Consider the following 26,848-nt stretch of genomic DNA (forward strand, 5'->3'; position numbering starts at 1 on the left):
AGAAAAAAAAAGCAATGCTGACAAAAGTATGCTCACTTAGGTTAGCCAGATGTGAAACGTCATGGGCGCTGCAGCGAGAGGGAATACAGAGGCCGACTCGAACGTCAGAGCTGACGTAGCCACGTTCCCTCTTCTCCCAATTCAGCAGACTGCGCCGTCCCTGCGATTCAAGAAATGACCACAAATGTAAACACCTTCAGAAACTACACAAGTGAAGCATATTACAAAATTGCAAGGTCTAGTACCTCAGTTTTGGTTGGCAGGAAGTTTATTGTGGTGTCGTTGGCTTACGCACGACTTACTTACACACAGGTCAACATCAAATGCGTCGCGTTTTACGCTATTGTTTAGGCATGCTTCAGATGCCAAGGGTCAACGTAAACTATGCGAATAAAAGTGTAATAATAAAGGACGTTATATATTAAGTACTGTGCGTCAAGGGGCTCAAAAGCAACGAGTCTTGAACAAGGTGCATTTGTTTTCTATGTAGCAGAAAAAATTACTACCAGCCCTTCGCGTTCACCGTGCAAGACACGAATAAAACGGAGAAGAAAAAAAAATGAGAAGCTTATGTAATTTGTCGCCCCACATTTCACCACGCCTGCACCAGCTGCAGCCTCGGAGGTCACCGCTATAAAGACTTCAGCGTGGTTTCCTTATCAGCTTTGTCGATGGGGAGCTGCTGCATTAGCTTTTGTTTCGGTTTCACGTCCGTGTCAAAGCGCTGAAGGTCTTGTTAATAAGAGCCGCGCAGTCGATCAGTTCGCTGCGACGTGTTCGGAGCGTCGTTTCGGGGCTTGGTCGGTGGAGCGCAATTCGCGGAGACCTTGGTGGACAGGCCGCTACGCCCTTGTTATCTTCTTGGACACGATTTCCCGCGGGCAAAAGCCACCGGTGAAGGACTGGGCGAATTTGGAAAACGAAAGCTCCACACCGCTATCTGGGCGTCTATACCATTAGCTAGTGAGACATTCGCCACGCGAGCAAGCTCTAGCTCCCAGGTGATAAAGTAGAATCATAATGTGTTCACGATGTGCCCGATATTTGTTAAAAAGCTATAAATATTTGATGAGAAAACAACGCAAGGCCCTTTGAGGACAGGAATATCCAAAAGACTGCATGAATGAGAGCACGCGGCAACAGTACTTTATGGGTTACGGTTAGTTAATTTTTTTCTTTCTTTTGAATCTTCGCGGACAACGGTACTCTTGTAATCTTAGATGATAAAATTAGCGATTCCTCAAGCAGTGGCAGACTGTAGTACAGACAAAATTAAGGATGTTTGCTGACAAAAAAAAACTTGAGAGCTGCTTTGTTTTTTTTTTGTGTTGTTGTTTTTCTGGAAAGCGAAAAAAAAAACGGAACGTGTACTCTTCCTACCCGCTATCCGTTTGTTAGAGCTTTACATTCCCAAACCACGATATTGTGATGAAACAAACCATATAGTGGAGGGCTCCGGAAAAAAACTTCAGGCTCTTTAACATACTCAATTGTGAAATTGTGTAGGACTGTGGCATTTCCCATCTATAGAAATGTTGATATACCACACCCGTGATTCTATCCCGCCACATATGGGTAATCAGTCAAGCGACATAACTATTACACCACCACGGTTGGTGTTCCCGCTGCTTCCTTGTTGGTTACTAGTGCTAAAAATATTCACTAAATTCAATGTGTAGCCTTCCACAGGAGTGTTTCTTTTGCACTAAACAAGTAGTACTGATAGCCCTCTACTGGAGACCTCTTCGTAGGTCTTTATAGCACACATGATCTGCCAAAAAAGTAGAATGATTATTTCTGATCGAATTCAGATTGTGACCAGTAGTAATTTTTTTATTTGTAATCTTTGTTTAGATAACTAGAACACACATACCAGTGGCGCAACGAACGTAAAACGGATACAATTTCTGTGCGAAAACGAAAGTAACGTACAACAATGTTGGTTTTGTTAGTGCGGAAAACTGAGCGCACTAACCAAAGTGTGACAGTGAATTCATTGAACCTCAATCCAATGAATGAGGTCTTTACCTATTTGTTTGTTCAGAGCACTGGAATGTCAAACTATAAAATATTTTCTTCCATCAGTGCGATGCGTTTTAAAAGAGGAGCATTGATGTAGTAATTATATGTAAGTATAAATTAAGCCGTTTAGTATTTGTGATATCCTGTCAAAGGATAAGCTTAAATACCGATCGCTTTGGCTTAGCTCATTACACAAAAAAAGGGTGGCATTAAAATTCCTAACAAAAACGCAGTAAAACACAAAATAGGCCTGATACCATTCTGCTAGCTTCAAATTTAACGTAAAACCAACTTTGCAAAGTACAACAAATAATATTTTTGTGGTGTTTTTTTTTAAGGAGGCAGATGTAGAAACCGAAATCAGGCTAAATTTCTTTGGAACGTATAGGACACCTCAGTATCTTTAACTTATAGAAGAGTTCTAGATAAAATACGGCTAGTCCTAATGGTAAAATGAAGTCAGAAAGGCAATTTGCAATAAAAAATAAGCCACATACTTCAACTGTTTGAATAAACCTGTTTCACATTGATGAACCAGCACTGCGCTAACAATCGTGACCAAAACAACAAACATGGTCTCACACAAAATGTTTAATTTATGTCTTCGTTGCTTTGTGATCGCGTTTACGTTCCACACTTAAGTTTTGTCCGTTGAGTCTGCAGTTGCTGTATAGTTGCGTTGAGTCTGCAGTTGCTGTTGCTCCGATATTCAATGACAAAACTCGATTGCAAAGAGTAAGAGGCTGACTTTCCTACTGCTTTTTCTCTCTCAGAAATTCTTGTCGAGTTTAGCGCTACAGTACCATGTCCTCCGTTCGCTCACACACGGTATTATTGAAATAAAGTACACATAAAATGAAGATACCGGACCCCTATCAATTTCCTAAAGACAAAGTGGTCCAAAGCGACATTGCGTAAAACAAAATGAAACACTTTTCAAGGCTTTGCATAGATGTCAAAAACAAAAAAAAAACACTGATGATAGTCCAGAATAGTGCACCTTTAGCCAGGAAGAACTACTCGCTCTTGAAGTCTAGTTATCGCCATTAAGCCCATGCGACGAAGCACGGCGCCGATGGAAGCAGAAGCTTGATGCTAATTCTATCGCAAGATATTGCTATACCACACACTTGAATTGTTGTACACTTATTCTACGAGCTAGCATAAGACCCAACAAAAATTTTCAATCTATGTGAACCATATACAAGCTTTATTCCTCATTAGTGACGATATTGTGCTGTGTATATTTTAGCCACAATGTATATTTGCGGTATTTAGGGGAGAGGGACATACTGGCAAAAAGCTGTTTGAGCAGCCCAAACCCTATTGCCAGTAAAAAAGTGATTAACTGATTGATTGATAAGGGGGGTTTCTCGTCCCCAAACCACCATATGATTATGAGAGACACAACAGTGGAAGGCTCCGAAAATTTTCCGAATAAAAAGAAATTTGTAGTCCTCAACACGCACACAATTGTTTACATTCGGTAGTCGAATGAATAACGACATGATATACGTTGCGTCTTGACGGTCTTGAAGGTCCGCCAGTTACAAATTATGCCGGGTACTATGCATCGGTCTATTTTTTCGGCGAGGAAGCGATACACTTAATCAGCAATACCTTTCAGCAAGTGGCCATCAGTATCGCTCTCTGATGGGAGAGTTGGTGGTTTTCCAAAGCTCAATATACGTGCACGTCTCATAAGAGACGTGCTTTGAGAAGCAGCGTTAGCTCAAGCTGCTTCTTTTTCGGGACGGAGTAACCAAGACATTCAAATATTTTAAGCACTGATTGACCCAACCACGAATGGTTTTCCTTGTGGTTATCAAAAAAAAAAAACTAATTATTGTGCCTGCCAAGAAAAACATGAACTGGGAGAGTTCAGTTGCTCTATCGAAATGGTACCATGGTTGCTCGCTATTTTTGTACATTGGTACAGCCACTTGTTCACCCTCTCACCATGTCTGCCTCGGAAATCGAGAAGCTCGATTGAAGTGCTCCAGATCCCAGGACCGAATCGCCGTTAAAGCAGGCACCGAAAGGACGCTAGAAATTGCGCACCCTGGGTCGCACACACCCTTGAGCGCGAGAAATCTCGAGCGCCCATGGTGACAAGGTCAGTACAGCAAGAGGGCCAAAAAGTACTTCTCTCTCTTCATTTTGATTAGTGACACAATGACAGGATAAAAAAATATATAGACCACTTCTTCCTGATTATGATATGAGCAAAAGGGGGAGACCGCCAAATTCGACACAAAATAAGTATTCTATTATAAAACGTGCCCGCTACATTTCGTCCTTATATCCACTCAAAAATCTTTCGTTTTTCTCTTTGTCTGGCCGCAACCATGTCATCACAATACATACAGCTCTAAGAAGGTTGGTTGGTTGGTTGTTCCTCAGAGTCCCGGCGCAACTCACCACGGGGGATTGGCCATGAAGCGGACGGTGCCTCATTTGTAAGATGAAATTGTTTAACCAGCGGGGTTATATAGATAAGGGTGTTTAAACAAAGAACCAATTGGTAATTGGTAGATTATAAATAAAATAAATAGATGTAAGCAAAAAACGAACAAGCTAATATGGTTTGAAATAAAGTGAATTTATGCCTCAGCTTAACGTTCTGTTCGTTTTATTGCCTTTAGAAAATCGCATACGGCCTCGCAAACGTTCCTGTGGCTAAATCCATTTTCAGTTGCTCCAAAGGAAAGTACCACTAGAAGGGATAAATTTAGAGCAAACCTATGGAGAGGTTCTTCTAACAGTCTCTTCCTTTGATTTGTATATAACCTGCATGTTAAGAAGGAATGATGAAGGGATTCACTCTTGTTGCAGTGGAGGTATAAGGGAGACTGTGCCAAACCAGACCTATGTAGATAAAAATTCAGGGGAGGGGAGACTTGGCATTGTAGTCTCGTAATTGATATCTCCGCCATTTTAGAGGAGCGCCATTGATTATTTCAGGGGTACTTAAGATGAGAAGGAGAATATTGTATATCTACGAATAACTATATCGCACGTTTTTTTTTCTCTTTGTATAAACACGAGACGCTATGAAAACGAACAGAAAAAAACCTTGCCCCATGCAAGGCACGCTAGCAACACCTAATGTTCGTCGCAACAAAAATTGGCAGTGTTATTGAACCTAAACAAGGAATTTTACACGTAAAATATACCTTTTTAGAGCTTTATATTGATGATAACACAAAGTTGACGCTGCAGTCTTTGTTGCGGTTGTCTCTGAACGAAGGTAACAATTCACCGGCATTTTCGTATACCATTCCTTAAGCCATGCGCTGTACAGTTGCACCAGTTAGACCAAGAAGTTCTGCTCGTCGGTAACAACAACAGCCAGAGTGGACGCTTGTCGTATGCGCAAAAGCATTGCGAATGACGCGAAAACGATTCGCGCTTTCATCGCTTAATGTGAAATCATATGCTTAGCTTGTAGATAAAGATACCAATTGATTTTATGAAGCGTGGAAGCTTGGGCAAGTTGGTAGGCCCTCTTTTCTTTCCTTGTTTTTTCGCTTCCGTAGTTACGAAGTAACTACTTCTAGGTTGTGCTGTTCCTGCAACCAATTGATTTATTGCATCATTTCAAGACAAATTTATTATAACCTAATTGAACAGCTATCCACTCCATCACAACTCCCGGTTTACAGTTATCTACATTTCAAGCGCTCCGAATGAAAGTTGACCTATGTTGTAGAACTTAATCTCCAAAGAATTCAATTTAATGCAAACAGGTGCGTAAAAGACGAGAAAAACGTAACACCATGTAGCAATAATGATTTAAAAGGAAAATTATGCTTACTTTCGGAACCCATAAGGTGCACGACAACACTAAGGCGTTTGTTGCTGCGTGCTCACTTCCCTTGGGCCCTTGTTGACACCCAATTCCGGCATAGTGACGCTATATATGTTAAATAACTCCCTTGACAGAAGCACTGTCGACAATGTCGCGCCGTCACGATCATCTTGTTATCGTGCTAATCGCAGTAACGAGCTTCGAGCGTTCGATTATATCAAGGCGATGGACATCTCCCACCAACCTATTTTACTGAAGGGTAACGTTTGTTAGGCAGGATTTACCCTAGTCTGAGATTTATTTCGAGAAAAAATTGGCATGAAAGACACATTAAAAAAGCGTAAAATCACGTATGGAGCCATACTTTTACAGCCACGAGTGCTGTGCAACACGTCACGGTGGATACCACTGCCTACAAAAGTCAAGAATTCTGTATAGAGGCTTATTGGCTGAGTCTGCGCAAATATACTATCATGTAGACAAAAGTGAGGGTGCTACTGAAAATGGCTATAATACGATGGATGGTCCGAAACTACTTCGTTTGGGTATACGTGTTAAAGAAGATGAAACCTGTAGGTTCGCGAAAGAAACACAGGAAAATACTTCACTGTTATAAACATTACTATGGTAGAATAGACTGTGCACTTCAGTGCTCTTTCATAAACAAGAAAAGCCAGAACCAAATATATTACTTCAAACTGCGTCAAAACGTACACAAAAAGAAGTGGTTTAAACAACAAGCAAATCACCAGCTTTATCCTGCTAGAAGAACCTCACAGCGTTTGCGCATAACCACTACAAATTATAAAAAACAAACGCTGTGAAACTTATTAACGCGATTAGTTTATGAATTTAAAAATAGCTTGCAGTTTTACGTCGCTCTAGGAACATTTTAAAAACAAGGTAAAGAAATATTGACGAAAAAAGAAATAACGTATCATCACTAATATTTGTTGTATTAAACGGGTAGGTAGATCGGGCGGCGGCATATTCACTAGCGTTCGGAAAGTGTGGTATTACCATGACAAACAATTACTGGAATTCGATTGTGGTAAGACGATGCATTCAGTTTTGTTCCTGTTTTTTTATATATTTTTCTAATGTGTCAGACTTGTGTATCGGCAGTATGTTAAGTGTATTATGTGTTGATTGTTTTCTATTGCAGTATTGCTTGGTTAGCGCACATGTGGTACATGATATGTCAAAATGTTTTGTTGTTTTGTTGTATGTGCAAGAAATGTGTATCTGTGACAAACTACACGTTTTGAGGCGTTTGTCAGGCGTATGAAACACCTGTTGCCTCTGCTTCTTTTTTCTTATATTCCAAGAAATGAAATAAAGATACCACTACTAACCATTGCATGATTATGAGGTACGCCTTAGTGTGAGACCCAGGATTTGCTTTGGGCCACTGTCGTTATTTAACGTGCTCCTGAATCTATGTATACGCCATCGACCATACCATGCCGAGCGCGCTGGTTCTCGCCCTGAATCTATCTACACGGGTGTCTAGGAATCCATAGTCTCCCTTTAAGTGATGTCGAAGGGGTCTGAATTCAAACACGCACCCCAGTGCCTAAGAGCAAAACACTTTAGCAGCCACAGGCGCAGAAGGTCACGAGACCCTCCTTTGATTGACTACGAAACTAGACACAAGTAGCAGTGCAGCTGCAAGGTAATGCTGCACGCGAATAACTCATTAACGGTCGCATACCTGCATTTCTCCCATGGCCTTGAACTGCTCGCTGGTGCGGTTGTAGTAGAGTGGTGGCGGTCGGAAGAATAGCGAACAGTATCGTCCTTGGATTTCCACTTCCCCTTCATTGTTTACCGCACGTGTGCGCAGACACTGCTCGTAGCTGCCCAGGTTGCTTAGGGAGCCCTCGAACAGGTTGGCTGGTATCAGTCCCGATGAGGTGACCACTGCGAGAACAACACGAACGAACACTGTAGAGCCCTCCACAACAAGAATAATTCGAACATTACAGACATATTATTGAGCACAACGCCGCACAAGCCCAGCTGAGCCCGAGCAGAAGCCCATGACGTTTTAACACGATGTCACTGTTCTGAACAACACGGCCTTGGTGGTCTTCATTTGGGGCAGTTCCATAACTGAGTGAGGCGCATAATGAATGAACAATAATAACAAGAAACAAATACATAAACAATTAAGAAACACCTTTTATGGCGTGATACTAAGGGCAATGTCAAACTGCGTATCGCAAGATTGGCACTGCAGCGCAAAGTATTGCAAAAGATTGTGGCACCGGCAAGCGCCAATGTCATTACAGTACCCATGTGTCTATGCAACGATTGAAGATTTCCGAATTGGAGATTTGATTGATTGATATGTGGGGTTTAACGTCCCAAAACCACTATATGATTATGAGAGGCGCCGTAGTGGAGGGCTCCGGAAATTTAGACCACCTGGGGTTCTTTAACGTGCACCCAAATCTGAGCACACGGGCCTACAAGATTTCCGCCTCCATCGGAAATGCAGCCGCCGCAGCCGGGATTCGAAACCGCGCCCTGCGGGTCAGCAGCCGAGTACCTTAGCCACTAGACCACCGCGGCGGGGCGAATTGGAGATTTCCAAACCTTTGTTCTGTGTACCTGTCTCAAGCGCACAAATTTGTGACAGGTGTGAAACGTAGTTCACATGCAATGTATTTTAGAACAATGATTACTGTAACATTCCAAAAAATAAGTACGTTCACCGCATTGAGACAGTAGACATGTCAGAAAAAATGTTGCAGGTGGGTGAATATGCGTCATCGTTTGTTCTGCCAAGTGTTAACAGGTTGAACAACAGGCTTGTGTAGGGTATGGAACTACGTGCCTGGCGGCAGTCTGCTTGGGACGACAGCCTTAGGACGAGGACGGCAAGACGTAATCTCAGAGATATAGATGGCGTTACTATTGTACCCTGACGAATAAGTGTAACAGCCTGCACCCTCAACACCCGGGACAATCACCACCATGGCAAGATTGCCGGTGCAAACACTGTAATGTCCGACACCTCCGGGCGTCTCTTTGTTTGCGTAGGTTGCGCATTTGAGCAGCCGCACTCGATAAAGCTGGCCCATCGCGGAGCATTGCCTCGCATTTCTGCGTTCTCGCCAAGTGCGCTCTTATCTCAAATTTTCTGGTTTTGAAGTTTCGCCTTAAATGTAATGGCACAAAGTTTCCCGCCTTCATGGAAACTTTATGGATGATGCAATAGCGAAGTTGCGACTATTTATAAAGTTCCCCTAGGCAGTGCAGACATTGGTGCCTTGTCGGATTACAGTTACTGTGATGATAATTGCGCAGCATATTTTTGTAGGACGCTAGTGATATACTGTAAAAAGTGGAATCATGTAATTTCGGTCCTTCATTGTTTTCTCCATGCCCAAACAAATCAAAGAGCATTGGCAATTCTCAGAGCAACGCCCCCCAGTTTTTTCTTGTTTATTTTACTTTCTCCGCCCCCCCTTTTTTTGTCTCGGCACCTATAGTGGTGGTGCTACAGTTGCCAGCTGAAAGGTCGTTGGCTCCAGTTCACTTGCGAATTAGCGCCATCTATCTTTTTTTGCAGCCTATAATTACTCGCCTCAGGCTGTTTGCTGCGTTCGAGAGATTGAAGCCGGTTCTAAAATGAAAGCAACACACGTACCTTTTCAATAAAAAAGCAAAACAAAAGCAATAGCACCGTGATACCGAGTACGCGAACATATTTGGGCCTCTTTCCGTGATAAAACGTGAGAAGAAGTTTTGAAGAGTAGTTTTCTTTTTTCCTCTTCCCTGAACGGACATCGCATGATAAAATGGTTTTTACGAGGAATGAACGACATATTAGTAGCACCACGCCATCCGCTACTACTATTTCCGGTTTCTTCGTCCCGTTGTCCCAATTAGCGAACTTCCTGGGTGTCTCCAGACCAAGGCATAAAATAAGCTATTGCGCCCAGCTACCAGCGTATGCGGTGAACGATATTTGATCTCTCGGTCATTTTCAGTGTGCTCTGATATAAACGGTGTCTCCCCTTTGGCTAAAATCCGATTTAGTTATGAAGCAAAGTGATTCGCACGAAGCCCAAAATTAAGCTGCAAAATTAGAGCTGACTTAAAAATCTTTCGAAATAATTTTTCGTCAGTGCTTATCAAGAATGAATGCACTTAAGTCGTATACTCGAAGCGAGGCGCTTAAGAAATTCTACATATTACAACGCATTTTTGATTGTAATTCTTCTAGTTTATGTCAAAGCTTCCGAAGCATTTACGATTTATCACAAAATAAATGCATACGCTTAAGATTTAGTTACGACGAGATTTTAGTACTGCGGTGATTCACAAAATTTTCAAGACCTAACGTGTGCCGTACTTCTGATAACAATAGCGCACACACGTTATGCGCTCAGTGCAAAAGGATACACCTCCTTTGCCTCCCCCTACCCCTACATGCACACACAGTTATTAATGAAGAGGAAGATAAAGGCAAGTCGGGAAGGGGGGTGGTACACCGGTTGGTTTTCAGGTGCTACCACACGCGAATAGCCGCTCTAAAATGTTCGTTTTGCAGAGCTAAAAAGAAGAGGTGTAGCGCCTATTAAACGTGGTGTGCTCAGTGCATTATCTAACGCTCTGCAGCTGTTTACACAATGTCATTAAAGTCACCCCTAAGTGGGGGAGGAGAATAGTGTAAATCTAGAGAAAGTAGCATGCAGTACTCAAAGATGCTCATAACAACGCATTCGCGTTGTGAACCGCTATAAGGTGTGCAGAAAACCATTCAACGACTGAAATAACATATTCGTGGAACACGGCGGAACTGTACGTTGCTTTCTCTGTATACTTATACGCGGTGAGCTCACAGTGACAAGTGTGTGTGGCAGCATGCTGACCTTATGTGTTTGCCCATTTTGTAGAAACTTGACTATGACCGAGAAGGCATAATGAAAGTGAAGCACAAAGAGTGCAAAGTTTTGTTTCATAGTGATCGCCCTGTGCTGTGAGGCGCCGTAAAATCAAACTATGCCAACGAAGAACGCACCGAACTTGTGGTCATGCTGATGCGAAAAATTATGAGCAAGACTACTCCACTACAAGCATATAAACATAGTCCAGTTCAAGCAAGCAGAGGTTCAGGTACCCGTTGCTCGTATGTTAGATGTGCAGAAAAGCAACCTCCGCTTCAGTGAGCACAAAGACACCGCGCGCGCACTGTCGCAAAATTTGACAAATACTACTTTCTTCCGCATACAGTCGTAAAGAGCTAATCATCAATCACAGGTATCGCTCAAACTCCTCCTGACAGGCATACCTCCGCCGCTCTACTTTCTATAGTGCTCAGCATAACGAGGTATTCGTGGTTTGCCAGTTAATTCCTTGTGCGTGAAATTCTACTGTGTATCTGTTTAGGGGGCATTAAGCTGCGCGAGGACGTTCGGCAGGCGCTTTCGTAGCTCGCTGGTGGTTCGTGACAAAAGCAGGGCTACGCATACCCACTCGCGCACACGTGAGCCACCGTAATCAGCGCGCACCTAACGCTTTGAACGCAATGCACTGAGGCAAGAACGCGCGAACCAAGCCCCATTTCCCTGCTGCTTGATCATTCCGTATAGGCGTCGTGAAAACCAACCCGATTCGGCGGGCTATCACGGCGGATGTGGGCCTTCTTGCAACAAAAACGAGCGGCTCGCTTCGTGGCAAGCTGGCTGCGTGGCACGCGCATTCTCGAGCCTACTTCGCCAATCCGGACCACATTGGCTCGTCGAGGCTTGCCGCACGCAAACTGCTTGCAGGGCGGGGACGCCTGGTGGCCTCGCACTTGTAATAGTTTTGCCGATAATTGAAGCGTGTCCAGAAACGAAAGGCGAAGAAAGAAAAAGTGCGCGAGGAATGCAAACGCAGTTGTTAGCTCTCACCTTAGATTATAATGAAAAAAGAAACAATACTCGCCATTATTCGTATCGGATAGTAAGAAGACAACAAGTGCATGGAAACATAGCGACTCAAAAAAACTAATCTGGCTCAAGTTGCCTGCCAACAGTCACTAAAATCAGTTTGTTTTAGAGATTTTGCTTGTTTTTTTTCTATATGAAGAGGAATGATGTAGCGCTGCGTATGTTACGGAGTGTAAAATGAAGCACATGTGGAGCATTCTGGCTCAGCTGGCAATGTAGTGATTGTTTAAAATTGCACGATACGGAGCCATCGTATCAGGACGTAGCGTAGGTTGAAGGGGGAGGGGACACGCGGAAAGATGATGCTGTCTTTATCGTCATCATATTGTTTGGGGAAGGATCCTTTCTTCACACGAACGCAATTGCCCGCGGCTGCAGAGTGAGGGAGACGACCTTTTGGCAGATAACCACACTCGCTCTGTCCGTGCATGCGAAGATCTTAACACATATACTTTCACTTGTATTAGGCTGCAAAAGCTTATTTCTCTCATGCGAGTAGCCTCACACTTTGGCCATTCAGGCGGAAAAATGTAAGGAAACCAAATAAAAAAGAAACGAAAACGGTCATACAAATCATCAAATATAATTGTGAAAGTCAGTGTCATATTTCAAGTGTTCTCTGTTGTATTCATATCCCAATGACTCCGCCGAAGCAGGATACCAAATAGGCATATCAGCAGACACACAAAAAGGCAATGTTGCTGCCAACGGCAGTATACCACATGCTATCGTGCAATTTAGATATAGGTTTAGATGTTCACGTAGGTGTGGTTCTCGCACCTACTTCGTACTGAACCCACAGCTACATCGCATACCAAAACCGACATGTGTTGTCCGGCGAACTTTCAGAAGACTCACAGAAGCTGGGCGTCAAGTGGGCGTCTAGTGGTGATAGCCCCATCTACATCAACGTGATCACCGTTCTAGATCACATAATATCGTGAACGTCTCATAAAATTCGTTTCGCCTGAATTTCCAAACTCTGAAGGCGAGAAATGCTAGCTTCGTGCTGTTGGTCATCTGGTGGTCAAGTGAGTATACGGGTGTACATGAATTCTGCACGCAAAGGCGTGCCGAACATGTACGCGCCTTCGCTGCCATGCGACGCCGCGCACTGCCATAGCGTTTCAGTGACACCTAATGTTGCGCAGCTCAAGAGACAGCACAATTCAACCAAAGCAAAGTTGAAGACGTCAAAAAGTTATTCTCCATTCTATTATATCCGGAATATGAAAATTTACTTTTTGCGCAAAACCTAGAATGCAAAGGTACTGCGCAATAATGTAATACGTAACCTGACTGTTCGCGTTGCAGATACACTTTTTGGCCATTGGTAAATATTGCTCGTGACGTTATCACATACTTAGTCGATATTTGTACGAGGGTGCCGTAGCGTCAAAGGTAGTTTCGAATGGAGAGGGGGGGGGGGGGGTACGATGTAGTGTGGAAGCGTGACCAATCTTTACAAAGACATTGCAGGCTGCCTACAGCTTAGATATGATTTCACGTATAATGCTGTACATTTACCATGCAACAAATGTGCAGCAGGCCTCTACAACATCATACATTTTTAGCGACTTAACGGCTATCCAACATATCACTTTAAAAAATAAATCATTATTGCTGTGGTCATATCTGCAATCAACTCCCGACGTAACAAGGGGAAACATGGTGATATAAAACTGGTGTTGATCATGCAAGAGAGACGTTATGACGACTTTATTTCCACCAGTACACTCATCTCCACAGATACTTTACCGAGCCATTTAGGCCATACTGAAAAGCAGTGAATGAATAAACTGTATTGCAAGTCCAGCAGTCCGGGAATTGAGGATGATGAGGACCAAAAGGAGGCAGGAGTACGACCAGCTCTGCTGATTCTTCAGTCTTCACAAAACTGGCATGCTGCTTCCCCAATTTATTTGATTGTGGAAATGCGGGCCTAAATGTTGTCAGTAAGCGTAACGGGAAAATGTTTTCGGCATACTGACTATGAAAGGAAGCTGTCTCTGGCTCTTTGGTATTCGCTTTTCTCCTGCACTGGTTCCCTTATAAAAACTGTCTCCTTCTTGCTCTTTTATGTACCAGTCGAGTAACACACGTACACTGGTGAAAATTTTCAGGTTTTGTTATATACAAAAATGTGATTCGGAAATTACGTGAACATGAGTCAGTCCAGCCGAATAATAAAGTATACACAGAGAAATCAAGCATGACAACCTTTTCGCACCCTTCAAGTTAACGGTCCTTGAAGTTTGCGACGGATTGCTTCATGTTTCCGCCATGATTACCCAAAAGTTGAAAGTGGCAGTGTTAGCCTTGCCTTGCATTTTTGAAAGCCCGTTTCAACGTGCGTGTTGTTGCTTAATAATGGCAGGCGTTTTTGTACCGGAAAGTTATTTAGAGGCAGCTATAAGGAGTTCATAGACAAAGAACGCCTAAGAACCATGCGATATTTCTGGTATGCGTACGCGAAACTAAAACTGCCAGCAAAGGTAAATAAGTGCTTGGTGATCGTGCCCAAAAATGTGCTTACGTCGGTGTGTCGAGAGCACTCTCGGTGCTGAAGTTCGTTTTGTCAGAAGAATGGTTTCGTACATCAAAGAGTACACTCGATCACGTGCTGTTTCTGATTTCATCCTCACTTCTTTGACACCAAGTATTGATCTTGCTAGAAAAGTTCGGGATTCATTTTTTTAGAAAATAAATACTATAACTTGGAGGTCTACTGGTTTGTTCTAGATAGTAAGAATGCATGGTACACTTACTGGCGCTCCTATGAAGAACTCATGAAGAACGTGTCTTACCCCAATCCCAATTTCTTAAGAGGAGTGCTAGTAACCACACCACAAATGCATTACTTTTATCGTTACTTTCATTCAATATTTTGCATGCAAATAAAAGCCGTTACAAACCACTACAAAACCTTCTTCTCTTTTGTTCCGTAATAAAGACGGAACGAATCTCTTTGTCACGGCACAAAACTAAAACCGAAACAAAAAAAAACACTTCATTCTGACACCTTGGTTTACGTTGAAGTCGACAGGAGCTATATAATTGCACCGGCCTGGTAGTTAGACTTGACTGAGTTCCAGAAATTATTTGGTGTGAATTTCAGTAACCTCGCTGTATCCGTTGAATATTCCGATGAATAAGTGAATCATTCATTGAACCCATATGATAATGACGTTGCAAGATCACAGATCAATGGAATGACGTGGCCAGATGGAAAGATTTCCATGGTTTTTACGCTGCCCTAGAAACGTTTTCCTACATGTGTACATTGATATCACTAACGATGTGACCCACGTAATTTGTCCTTCAACCGAGATCGCAAATCTTTGCACGCCGACACTGCATAACACGCTCTGGTGTAGTACACCCGCAACTGCGGTCACAGAAGCAAAAGCCGACATTCCTCAAGAGCTTATAACCCTACCGTGGCAGACATCGTATATTACGGAGTCAGTTACAGATATGATCTGGCCTGTACCCGTTCAACCTGCCTCATTCCTCACACGAGGAAAATATAAAGTAAATACAGTTACAGTAGAGAGGTGGTAACGAATTCCTTCGTAATATTTGCGCTTTGTCGCTGCACGAAATGTGATATTTATGTCGAGAAAAGAGTGAGTGTGGGTAATATATTGGTGAACTGCCGAACGATGGCGGCTTCAGGGCCATGAATTGAAATATCTTACGCTAGGATTGTTTTTAAGGAAGTGTTTGCACCAATAACGATAAATGAATACATCCGGTAAAAGGCAAACGGCCTTTAGAAAGAAAAGATTAGCAAATTTGGCATTGTTGCATATTGCATATCGCTTGCTTTTAGCAAGCCTCCACCGATGAACGGCATAGACAGGTGCGGATGGCGATATACATGAGATTTCTCAGCTCGGGTGGTTCAAATGTGATTCACGTTTGTACACTTTCAAAAATTTCTGCAGCCTTTTATGTTGTTATGTGTAAAGACACACATTGTTAACTAGAATAGATCAAATACCTCCATGCATAATATATTTACGCTTTTATTATCAGCAAAAATGAATAATTAGTGGTGTTTGTAATTAAACAAGAGTCTCTTGAGATTGGTTAGTGTGTATGAAAACAAAAGGGGGAGGGTGGATGAAGGGGTAGAGAGACGAAACGTAAAATTTGAGAGGCATTAGGCACACGGCACTCAAAAGATATACAAGAAATGTTTTTTTTTTCAATTTCACCCCTGACCAGGGGGGCAGCAATCATCACAGTAAAATAAGTAAGTAAGTTAGAGCTTTAAACTCTAGGTTTCGACGCATTATTAAAGCCTTTACATGTAGTGCTTTTGCATTAGGTGGTCTCATGGAATTATAAAGTCTGTATGCATAGCACGGGGACGGCCGAAGCAGGACCACTGCAATCGGTGATCATTATAGCAGCCTTCACACTGTAATGTACACGAAATACTATTACGATAACTGCGTTGTGTACACGTTACCTCTGTTTTCTTTCGCATCTCTTGTGACTCTGGCGAGGAAGCAACGAAATGTATTTGCACCAACTCTCGGCCAGTGGAGCCGGTTTGCAAAAGCACGTTTCTTAGGCTTAGTGGTGGGAGAAAGACACTGATTGTACCTCTTCGTGTGTGTTGCTATTCGCAGATTTTGTTTGTGGAACCATCCAGAACGTATCTCTTTTATCGGTAGACGACTGTTAGCTATTCCAGTTTACTCCTTGTGCGCACACCTGAACTGAAGTTAAAAAAAAGCCTTGATGGGAAAAAGCAAAAATCAATTTCGTACAGAAGCCTGGGGCTCTATCATAAAAGGTTTACCTACATTCAATGTTCTTTCTTAAGACCCATCGCAGATAGGAGTCCATAGCCATGATAGAAGAGTAGAAACCGAAAATTTTCTTCTGGTTAACCTGCCTGTCGTTCACCCAACCTTACTTCTTTTGTTCTACTTAGCACCATGCTATTAAATAATGTATTTGTAAGAATACAGGAAAACGAAAATAATCTTTGAAAAAGCAGCATGCTCGTGCCCGGAGGACCAGCTCGGGGCTGTCCGGCTGGCCGAAGACACCGCCAGGATTCAAGGCCTGGCCACCGCCTGAGGAAGGGGGGTCACGGAGGGGCCCGTCTCTCGTTCCCCTGCCACCTTTGACACCAGCAGGGACACTTTAATAAAGTTTCTTCCCTTTCACGGAAACAAGTGCACGTAAATGACCCATATAGAAAAAGAAAAGGTTGAAGAAAGGATTGCGGGCTCGCAGAGAAATGAAGGTGAGGCTCAAATGAGCTCTTTTTGTCTGAGTCCGTCTTTCACATTTTTGATATTATTTAGGCTGATATTGGCTTAATAGCACGCATGCCTTGTCCTTCACCGCATTAGTCGTTTTTCTATTACACATGCAGCTAAATGTGCTAATAGGATGCGACCTACACGGCAGAGTATGCTGGGCTGAGGTAAAATAAAAGCAGTCGACGATTAGGATATATCAAACTGCTACTAGAGAATACTACGACTGAGTAAATGGAAGCCGCTACATCGGAACATGAAAACAGTGTTCTATTATGGCCAGTGTTCGGAGAAGCACCGTCTGATATCACCGCAAGTGGCACATCGTATCTTGTTGGTGAAAACAAGGGGAAAATGCACATCATGTGCATTTGGCGCAGCACCTGCTTTCCCAATGTACGGAGCAAACTTTGCGCCCCTCCCGCCCCCTTTTCGTGACTAGAGAACGTTAATGTTCATTTGCATTAGCTTTGAGATTTTATTCGATTCCAAATTAAAGGGTGTGTCTTTGCGTGTGTATGCTGTAAATGTAATGTAAACAAATGTTGTGTTCGCCCATGCATTTGATTTAATGTCTTCAAGTTAGCATGCCTACTCCGTTTTTAATGAAATGCGTGGCATAAAGTGTGACCTGACCGCATAATGGAGTATCGCCTATTGATGTAAATACTGACCTTTGTTGGAGACCCCACGGATTAACAAGTACTTAGTTAGGGTACTTCCGTTAACTGTCGTCAATTGAGAGTGAGTGCTTTATTCACCTGCTGACCTTTTGTTGTTTTTTTATGTCACGGCAGATACTTCGCTCCTAAAAGAAGCAAAAAATACCAAGAAATGCGTTGATTTTTATTGAAACTGCTTTCTACGTCTAAACGCATAGCATTTTATAGGGTGTACAAGTAAATAAAAAGTTGGCCCCGTATCTGCATGTCACACTGCAAATGTCGTCGAAAGACGATAGTCTTGCGTCTGGAGAGAGTGAACAACACGTTTATTTGATGTTCTGCGCAAGAAAATCGGTGAATGGTATTCTGAAGACGCTGAGTTAGAGTACTTCGAACGTGCAGCGGAGGCGAACGAGCGCATCAAGTCACGTCACACGTGAGACGCGAGCGCTATCTGGCAGTTATCTTGGAAAATGAACCGCGCGGCGTGCGCGCCCGTCTTGAAGGTGATAAGATGTAGAACGCAAGGCGACGGGTAGGTGCCACCACCGTGACGTCTTATCACAGCGTTGGAAACACTTACCTTTTTGTGAAAGCGTTGAATTGTCAGTGCAGCGTGATAACTTATGGTCCTTAGAAATACCTATGTATGCCTTTTCTAGTATATAGGCACACATACATAATATTGACGTGCTTTTATGGTGCCTCAGATATGCGCAATAATTGCTTTTAAAGATAATAGTCTTTCTTGGGTACCTTCGACGCAAAAGTTTTGGTCTGTCTGTTTGGCTGTCTTTGTACATTTGTCTGTTTGTCTATTCTAATGACACCAGGTACCTGAAAAGCCCAACTCTATCCTTAGCACCCACCAATGTTGCTCAAGATTTAGCGTTCATACTTGTGGAATCGTCAATTCAAAAAAAATATTTGTGCATGTCTGGGGCACCATAGCAACACGTATATATTCTGCATGTGCGTCTTTTTCTATAAAAGGCATACATAGGTAATTCAAGGACCGTAGTGCTTATCACGCTGCGCTGACCATTCAACGCTAGCACGAAAAGGCGAGTGTTTTTAACGCTTTGCTAAGACGAGATAGTGGTGGCACCTACCCGGCGCTTTGCGTTCTACACCTTATCACCTCTGAGACGGGCGCGCACACCCGTCTCAGAGTCACGCATTTTGTTTTCCAAGAAAACTGCCAGATGGCGCTCATGCCTCTCGTGTGACGTGACTAGATGCGCTCGTTCGCCTCCACTGTAATGCAGCACCTCCAGAATACCATTCACCAATTTTTTGCGCAGAACATCAAATAAATCTTTTGTTCACTCTCTCTAAACTCAAGACTATCGTCTTTCGACGACATTGGCAGATTAACATGCAGATACGGGGCTAATTTTTTAATTGACAATCACACAACTATGAACGCTGAATCTTGAGCAATATTGGTGGGCGCTGCAGATGGGGTTGGCCGTTTTGGGTATCGTTTAGTGCCGTTTGGGTTATCGTTAGCAGACAAACAAACAAATATACAGATAGACCAACAGGCAGACCAAACGTTTTGCGTTGAAGGTCCCTAAGAAAGACTATCGTCTTTAAATAAAGCTCACTGCACTTACTTATAAGCACAACAAAACACGCACTCGATTGGGTATGGTCTCGACAAACAGTAAAAACAAGGAAACAGTTACAACACCTCTATCTCGCTTTCTCTATTTCGTTTCAGTCTCATAATTGGCATCTTGCCGTTTCTCTCAATTACTGCTGTTAGAGCAACCCCATCGCTCGTTGGCTCACGATGCTGCGAAGGCCCTTTAAGTTTCTTGATGACGAACCTATGCCAATGCTTAAGACTGATTGGGAAATACCACATGTACGGTCTCGACGAAAAAAAAAATGAACACAACAAAACGGTGGCCGAAGCTGCAAAATTGCGACGCGCGGTGCTGTTGTTCATGAGCATGCCGACAGCGAGATTACCAAGCACATTCCTTTTTACAAGGCAGGAGTGGCAGTCGGAGCGGCGTAAAGTAGTTCATCTTGCTGTTGGCCCATGCGAATAGACGCTTGTTCGTTTCTTATCGGCAGATGTGGATATGCGAAAGATATTCTTTTTTTTCGCTGAAGCTACGAGCAACCCTATCTTTATCGCTCCTTCCCAGACAACACTGCCTGCTGAGGGCTTTCCGCTGGCCGCCTCTGCGTTCAAAAATGGAATGTGCTTGCAACTTAGATATCGGAACTCCGGGAAAAGACGCAGCGCCGCGTGGCGCAATCTTTCCGCTCCCGCAATCGGCCACTTGTGCCAAACTTTTTTTTTCATTGATACTCTAAATGTCAGCGCATTTACAGTTTTCATTTCGATCATTGCTTTCTCCCTCTCTTTTTCACATTTCTATTTCTTTCTTTTATCTCCCAGTGTAGGCTAGCCAACCGCAAATTTTCATGGTTAAATTCCTTGCTATCTGCCTTTCTGTCTCCTTCCACCTTCTGCTATTGTTCTTCACTAGGTATGTTAAATACACGGAAGGGTCGAACGACAAGAGATGAGTGAATAAATTGTGAGTAAGATTTCATGAAAGTTCTCCCATTTTTAAATAATTGCAACGCTTCTGTTTCCTTCTTGTCCGCCACAGTGGATCAGTGGCTTGGGTGCTCGGCTGCTGAACCGAAGGTCACGGGTTCGATCCCGCCCGTGGTGGTCGCATTTCGATCAAGGTAAAATGGTAGACGCCCGTGTACTTTGCGATGTCAGTGCACGTTCAAGAACACCAGGTAGTCGAAATTTCCGGAGCCCTACATCATGGCGTCTCTCATAATCATATCGTGGTTTTGGGACGTCAAACGCCAGATGGTATTGTTCACTTCTTTTCAGCAGCTTTCGTGTCGCCTTGTAGTCATAAGCACTGGTATCACGTGCTAACGCCAATCCCCAGAAATTAATGAAATCGAAGACACAGAAGGAGAATTTGAATGCTCGAAAAGGCTGGGAGGTTTACAGAAAGAAAACGATCAATACATTGGCAGATACCACGTACAGTGGGAATCGATGATATGCGAAGCACGAATGAGAAAGTTTGACTTGTCACTTTAAAATATGCACAACGTTACAAGGCGGATGAACGTAGTACACAGTAAACACGAGTATAAATGTTATGCGCACTTACGTATCCAGATAAGATGCAAGTATGTTTATTATAGTCGCACAATGACGGTACCACTAAAGTTATATATTGTGATTCGCTTGTGAGGACCTGTAATTCTTGTTTGCTATACAGTGACGTTACTCGATGCCTACAATGGTGCAGATCAAGCTAGTGAGTCGGCTGCAAGCGCACCATGAGCGTGGCATGCATGTAAATTACGCCGTACATAGCTTCTCTGTAATGATTATCATGGTTGCGCCTGGTACTTGTGTTCGTCATTCATTCACATCACGTAATATAAAATTTGCTATATGTGAAGCTGGCGAAAGGACCGCGAGCGCGCTATGATCGTAGCATGAAGTCATGTTTTACATGACACGCATACCATGATTATCATATTTTATATGAAATTTACTTTCATCGTTTATTCACGTCACGCAATACCGAATTTCATAAATGTGAAGCTTGCAAAACGGCGGCGAGTGTATCATGAGCCTGGTATGTTTTTATGTTTTTACACGACACGCATGCCATGGCCGTCATGTTTGCCCCAGTTCTATACCTTCGTCTTGCATTTAAGTCACGTAATACCAAATTTGCTATATGTGAAGCTAGCGAAAAGAGCATGAGTGCACCATAAACGTGGTATGTAGTCATGGCTTGCATATTATGCGTGTCATGAATTCCACGTTAGGACTTATGTTCCACGTGTCACTTATGTTCGACGTGCAGTCATGTCATACCATACCAGTTTAGCAACATGTCATGTGAACGGAACCACCGCAAGAGCAGCAAGACCATGACATGCAAATTATGACATTCATCACAACCATCTCATGATTTTCATGTTATGACTAGTCGCTTATGTTCGTCTCACAGTCATGTTATGCGATAGCAATTTTAGTATAGATCCTATTTCGAAACGGCCAGGAGAGCCAAAAGTCATAGATAGATAGATAGATAGATAGATAGATAGATAGATAGATAGATAGATAGATAGATAGATAGATAGATAGATAGATAGATAGATAGATAGATAGATAGATAGATAGATAGATAGATAGATTGATTGATAGATAGATTCAAAGTTTCTGAAGTTCACTAAGGAATGCTTCGCATTCAAAATTGAGTAATCGTCACAAGATTTAGTTCCTGTTGCAATCTATGAACCATGCGTTGACGCATAAAGCTTACAAGCGACAAGCCCTTTTGATATATGCAGACACTGGTAAAGGTGTCGCAAAGCTCCGGCCACGCTTTGTAACAATTAATGTTGCATTGAATTAAGCCATCGTCACACGTTCAGACGCGGCCGAGCTAAAGTTATTGCTGGGATTGTTGTGGAAAAAAATAATACAAAACGAAATGAAACGTTGAAAAATATGAGCCATGCTTTTGTTTCGCAGAGCGATGAGTGATTGCCTACCTCCTTGGCTGAATCACTCGCACGTAGTTCTGAGAATGCAATCGCAATTTCAAAAGACAACTGACTTCTCATGGTGAAACGGAAACACTTTCAAAAATACATTAATATCCCCTTGCGACCACGTAGCATATCACTTCTACGGCTCACCTCTGAAACGTCAACAGTACACCAAAAATCAAACTGATTCTCTGGGAAGGAAAACATGTAGAAAAAAAAGGTGAATTTAAGGAGGAAGCTCATATTCGCATAACTTCTCATAGGTAATCGCACAATCGGCCATCCTTGTAGATCGCAACCATGAGTGGCGGGCGCACGAGCGAAGAGTAACAACGGAACGCTCTTACGTAAGGTTAGCGAATTCCACCTCTAAATGCTTCGCATGCAGTCAAACGCCAAGACAAAAGAGGTGGGCTGCACTGATAAGAAATAACGACGTTTAAACTGCTGCTATTCACTGCGAACCATACCTCACAGTGCGTCAGCGCAAAACTGTATAACAGTGTCACTTCTCACTGATACAAGAGAAACGCGTATATCTGATCGGAAGGCAGCTTCTGAAGCGAGCTGCTTGGCTGAACTGTATGTATGATATAATCTAAATGCCTTCAACTCAGGCAGGCAAATGCATTAAAGGAACAGCCAATTTGACATCCGTTATCACAAAATTAATCACAGTTGCTGGTCTCATTTTGGTTCGCGTTCGTTCCCGCGGCCCTGCACGCAGTCGCTCTTTTCATTAGTTTCCGCTGTTCGCCTTCGTCTCATTCACCGCGAACATACTCGGAAAGTCATCTCGCCGCCACTACAATCGTGTATACATTGTGCTACGCGAAAACGACTCTCGTCCTCGATACGGCGGCTGGAGTGTGCTCAAACGGCGGCCATTAGTATACTTGCACTGGCAACCGTTATCAATGGCACGCAGCAACAGTATCGTCACGAGCAAACGCCGATTCGCCACCCGCCGACCGTGACGCCACCACTGCCCGTGTATGCGCTCTAAAATGCCCGCCGGTTCTCTTAACCGATGCCGATCACGACCACCACGAAACGCATAGCGAGCTTTTTTCCACCATCGGGCCATACAAACACACAAAGAGCGAAACGCCGGTTCATTCACGAAGAGAAACTATAGAAGCCCGCAGGACTCACTCGAGCGCGGGCTTGTTAACCACCTTGGCGTGCAGGTGATCGTGTGAGTGCTTCTTTGTATCAGGTCTTGCTATCTGTGATTGGCAAGTCGTGTCACGCATTTTTTTTTTTGTCTTCTTTGAGCCCGCGATCACGCGGAGTTCTCGCTCTTTGTTGGGCGCAGTGCGCGGGATCAGCCGAGCCACTCGTGTCCTAACGGCGCCATAGATGCCGCCGCAATGTTTCTCGCCCAAGCAGGACCTCTACAAGTGATTGCTCGTAAAATGCGAAGTTTGCCACGCGTGTCAGCGCGTGCTCTGAGAAACACACTTTCCGCTCCCGCGCGTTGTAATTTATGCACGAAAAACAATGGCGAGCGTGCGAATAAACGAGCTCCGCAAGTGACACCTTGTCGGCGGTCGACAAAGGGGGTGTGTGGCCGTGAACGGTCGCCTTATTGTCAATGGGGAGTTGCGGAAAATTGATGATCACCGCAGTGACCATGCGTTGTCAATGGCGCTATGCCGGAAAGATAAAGCGTTTTTATATCGTTTCTTTAATGCTAGCAGTATCGGAACAACGGATCTTTCTATAGGCACCATGCATACGTTAGGAGCCGCCACAGTTGCTCCTGTATCTCGCCAAAACTGCTGCCCTGGCCGTTTTGGTGCTCACTGTTGCAGATTTAGCGGGATACGGGAGCAGACAGCATCAGCGGCAGGAGCACCGTGCTTTGGTTCTTTGCTTGAGGCGTTTTTGCTCCTGTTTGCTTTCAAAAGACTGTAAATTGTTAGCAGCCGAGAGAGAACCATCGTGTTAACGCTTGTGCTTTTTTAGATGCAAATCAGATCTTTCACTCACGTGTGTAACACCGTTGGTACGTGCGTCTGTACGAACGCGCCACAACCCATTCTCCTCACCGCAGTTCTAGGAGTGGTGCCAAGTAGGAAACGCCATAGCTGCGCGTTGACGTCAGCTCTCCTCGCAAGCTTCCCTCGCAGGTGCGTGCTGACGTAACTCTCCCCTTCTCCCGCAGCAAGCTCACCCCGGCGCCCGTAGCTGCCGCCTCCTCCGCCTTCTCGCTTCACCCTCTCTACCGCCCGCAACACTCGACCGCATGTCGAGAGAAAACACTCTTACGGCTTTTTTTTTTTTTGGCGATATAACTTACACGAAACCCAACCCACCTCCCGTGTCTTTGCGTTTTAAACATTTACTCGAGTAAATGTCACACCGCGTTTCGCTTCATATTGCTTTTACAGCACCCGCGTCGACGCTTGTTTCAAGTCTGTCAAGGCCGTGCGCACCGCTGCTGCTTCGCATCTCATCAGGGTTCTTTTAGGGGAGATGGTCCATAATTTTCGCCAGTAATTGTGCGCCCTCAGGTCAATGCGGCCACATCAAATTCTCGGCAAAAACGACCACGGGCGTGACGACCCCGTTGAGCGAATCTGCACGTGTGTAGCGCGGGCTGCTTCGCTCACTAAACGATCAAAGCTTATCATTCTCGAGCTAACACAGCGCAATCTCACCGGCAGGTTGAAACGGACGACAGCAGCGATTGTACTGTCACGGCCGCCCTGGGCGGGGGGGGGGGGGGGGTCTAGAGCGTAGTTTTATGCTATGCTATTTTTATTGTCCATCACTTGCGGCTAGCTGATCGCGTTGATAACACGGACGACCATTGCCTGACCACTGGCCAAACACGAAAAGAGCGAAAAACATCGACATCGGAAAATGCGTTGTTCCGCGATTGCTCCCCTGTGCGAGCGGCTGAGAACGTCTTTCCAAATTTCGGTTGTTGCTGATAGAGGAGCCTTGGGGCCGGCTAGCCCTCAAAAAGGCTAAAGGTTGTTATCTCGCGATAATTTTAGGACGTCTGCTTAAAAGTAATTTGCTGGAATTAGGCCACATACGTGCAGGGATGCTTACGAGAGGACTATATATATATATATATATATATATATATATATATATATATATATATATATATATATCTGTGTCTTTGCATCCAAACTCGCAGTATTTAATTTGTTCGATAAGCCGGACTATGATTAAAAATCTCCCCTTCTTTCATCGTCAAACTGCATATGTTGCATTTCCGTTAAGCGAGAAAAAAAACGCAATAGTTTGAAAGTACCTTCCTGTCTCTTTTATTACTACCTTTCAATAAAAGCGGGTTCTTTGTTTTTTACGTGCTTTGTGATAGTCTTGGGCCAAGCAATGGGCAATACACTTGCCATGTTAAAGGCCTCCTACCCGAACTGCTGAATTTTATCATATCTAACCGCAAGCAGGAAGTGAACAAAAAATTCTCTCATTTTGTGCCTTTGTTCATCTTGCTCTAGAAGCTGGAGCCTCTCATCCTCATCTTGGTAAAGGAATTCACAAAAGAACAAAGGAGAAGAGGAAGGGGCATTGATATTATACGTATAGTTTCGGTATTCTCTAAAGGTCAGTGCTGCCGAGCGTTATGATCTGCTTTTGTTTCACCAGCAGGGTGAGGCCGTGGTTTGCCTATTCAATCCGCCGGCCTTGTTTGGTGAAAAGAAGCGCTGCGCTTCTCACACTAATCAAGAGATCAGTGCAATGCGAAGGGAACATTGGAATCCACTGGAGCGTTGATAACGTCGCCCTAGCCCCCTTCGCTACCGAAACGCTCTGTGATACAACTGCTCCCTTTCAAAAAGTCGTCGCTGCGAACTTGGCGCAGTTGTGTGGGAGCAGCCTGCACGCGGGACGAGGAAGTGGTGGCAGTCGTGGAATAACGCTCGGCGTGAGCAGAGATTTATTGCCACAACTGTTTAGCGTTTGTGAAACCGAGAGGCCTCGATGTTGAAATTAAGACGCACCATGGACGCACAGTATACTGTAAGGAACTGGACTGGAAGGATTGTACTTTTCACGTGTGTATCACGTCTTCTTCTTTACTCTCTTTCGCCCTTTTTTGTTTCGCAGTGCTCTCGAAAAAATAGGCTAACGTAGCGATGCACCTGCATTCTCTAAACCGTGTCGCCGCCAAATGTGCTGAGCAGGTACTACGAGTGGCCCAATTTTTTAATGTAGACAACAACTCTTTCATTTCCTTATGATGGCGAGCTACTGGGGTGACAATGTTGGCGTAATTTACATGCTGCGAGTCTACCTTCCGGCCAATACTGGCATTCTATATGTCTAACCACTGTATTATAGAGCGTTCCTTCTGTCAATGCTTCACCTTGATTTGAAAAAGTCACTGCGTATCGGCAATAATCTGCAGCGATTCTTGAAAAGCGCAGCGTCAGTTTCAGTTGAGCAGCGGCGCAGTGTTCCACTCAGTGAAGTGAAAGACGAAATTCGAGTCAAGGAGGTTTGAATACCAGCCACTCAAACATGTGACGGACACCTCTTAATTGACACATGAGACATATCGGT

General features: G+C 43.8%; 1 protein-coding gene across 1 annotated transcript in view; it reads right to left on the reverse strand.

The window, feature by feature from the left end:
* Window positions 1–26,848, reverse strand: part of LOC119161376 (nose resistant to fluoxetine protein 6) — an 87,112-nt gene that overhangs the window by 27,722 nt on the left and 32,542 nt on the right. Inside the window, exons 2-3 of the mRNA XM_037413817.2 lie at window positions 7,548–7,756; window positions 37–160 (exon numbers count right to left, since the gene is read on the reverse strand). Coding sequence (XP_037269714.1) covers window positions 37–160; window positions 7,548–7,756 — 333 coding nt within the window. The remainder of the gene's footprint in view (window positions 1–36; window positions 161–7,547; window positions 7,757–26,848) is intronic.

Source organism: Rhipicephalus microplus, unplaced genomic scaffold (assembly GCF_043290135.1).
Source record: "Rhipicephalus microplus isolate Deutch F79 unplaced genomic scaffold, USDA_Rmic scaffold_65, whole genome shotgun sequence".
NCBI classification, from domain to species: domain Eukaryota; kingdom Metazoa; phylum Arthropoda; class Arachnida; order Ixodida; family Ixodidae; genus Rhipicephalus; species Rhipicephalus microplus.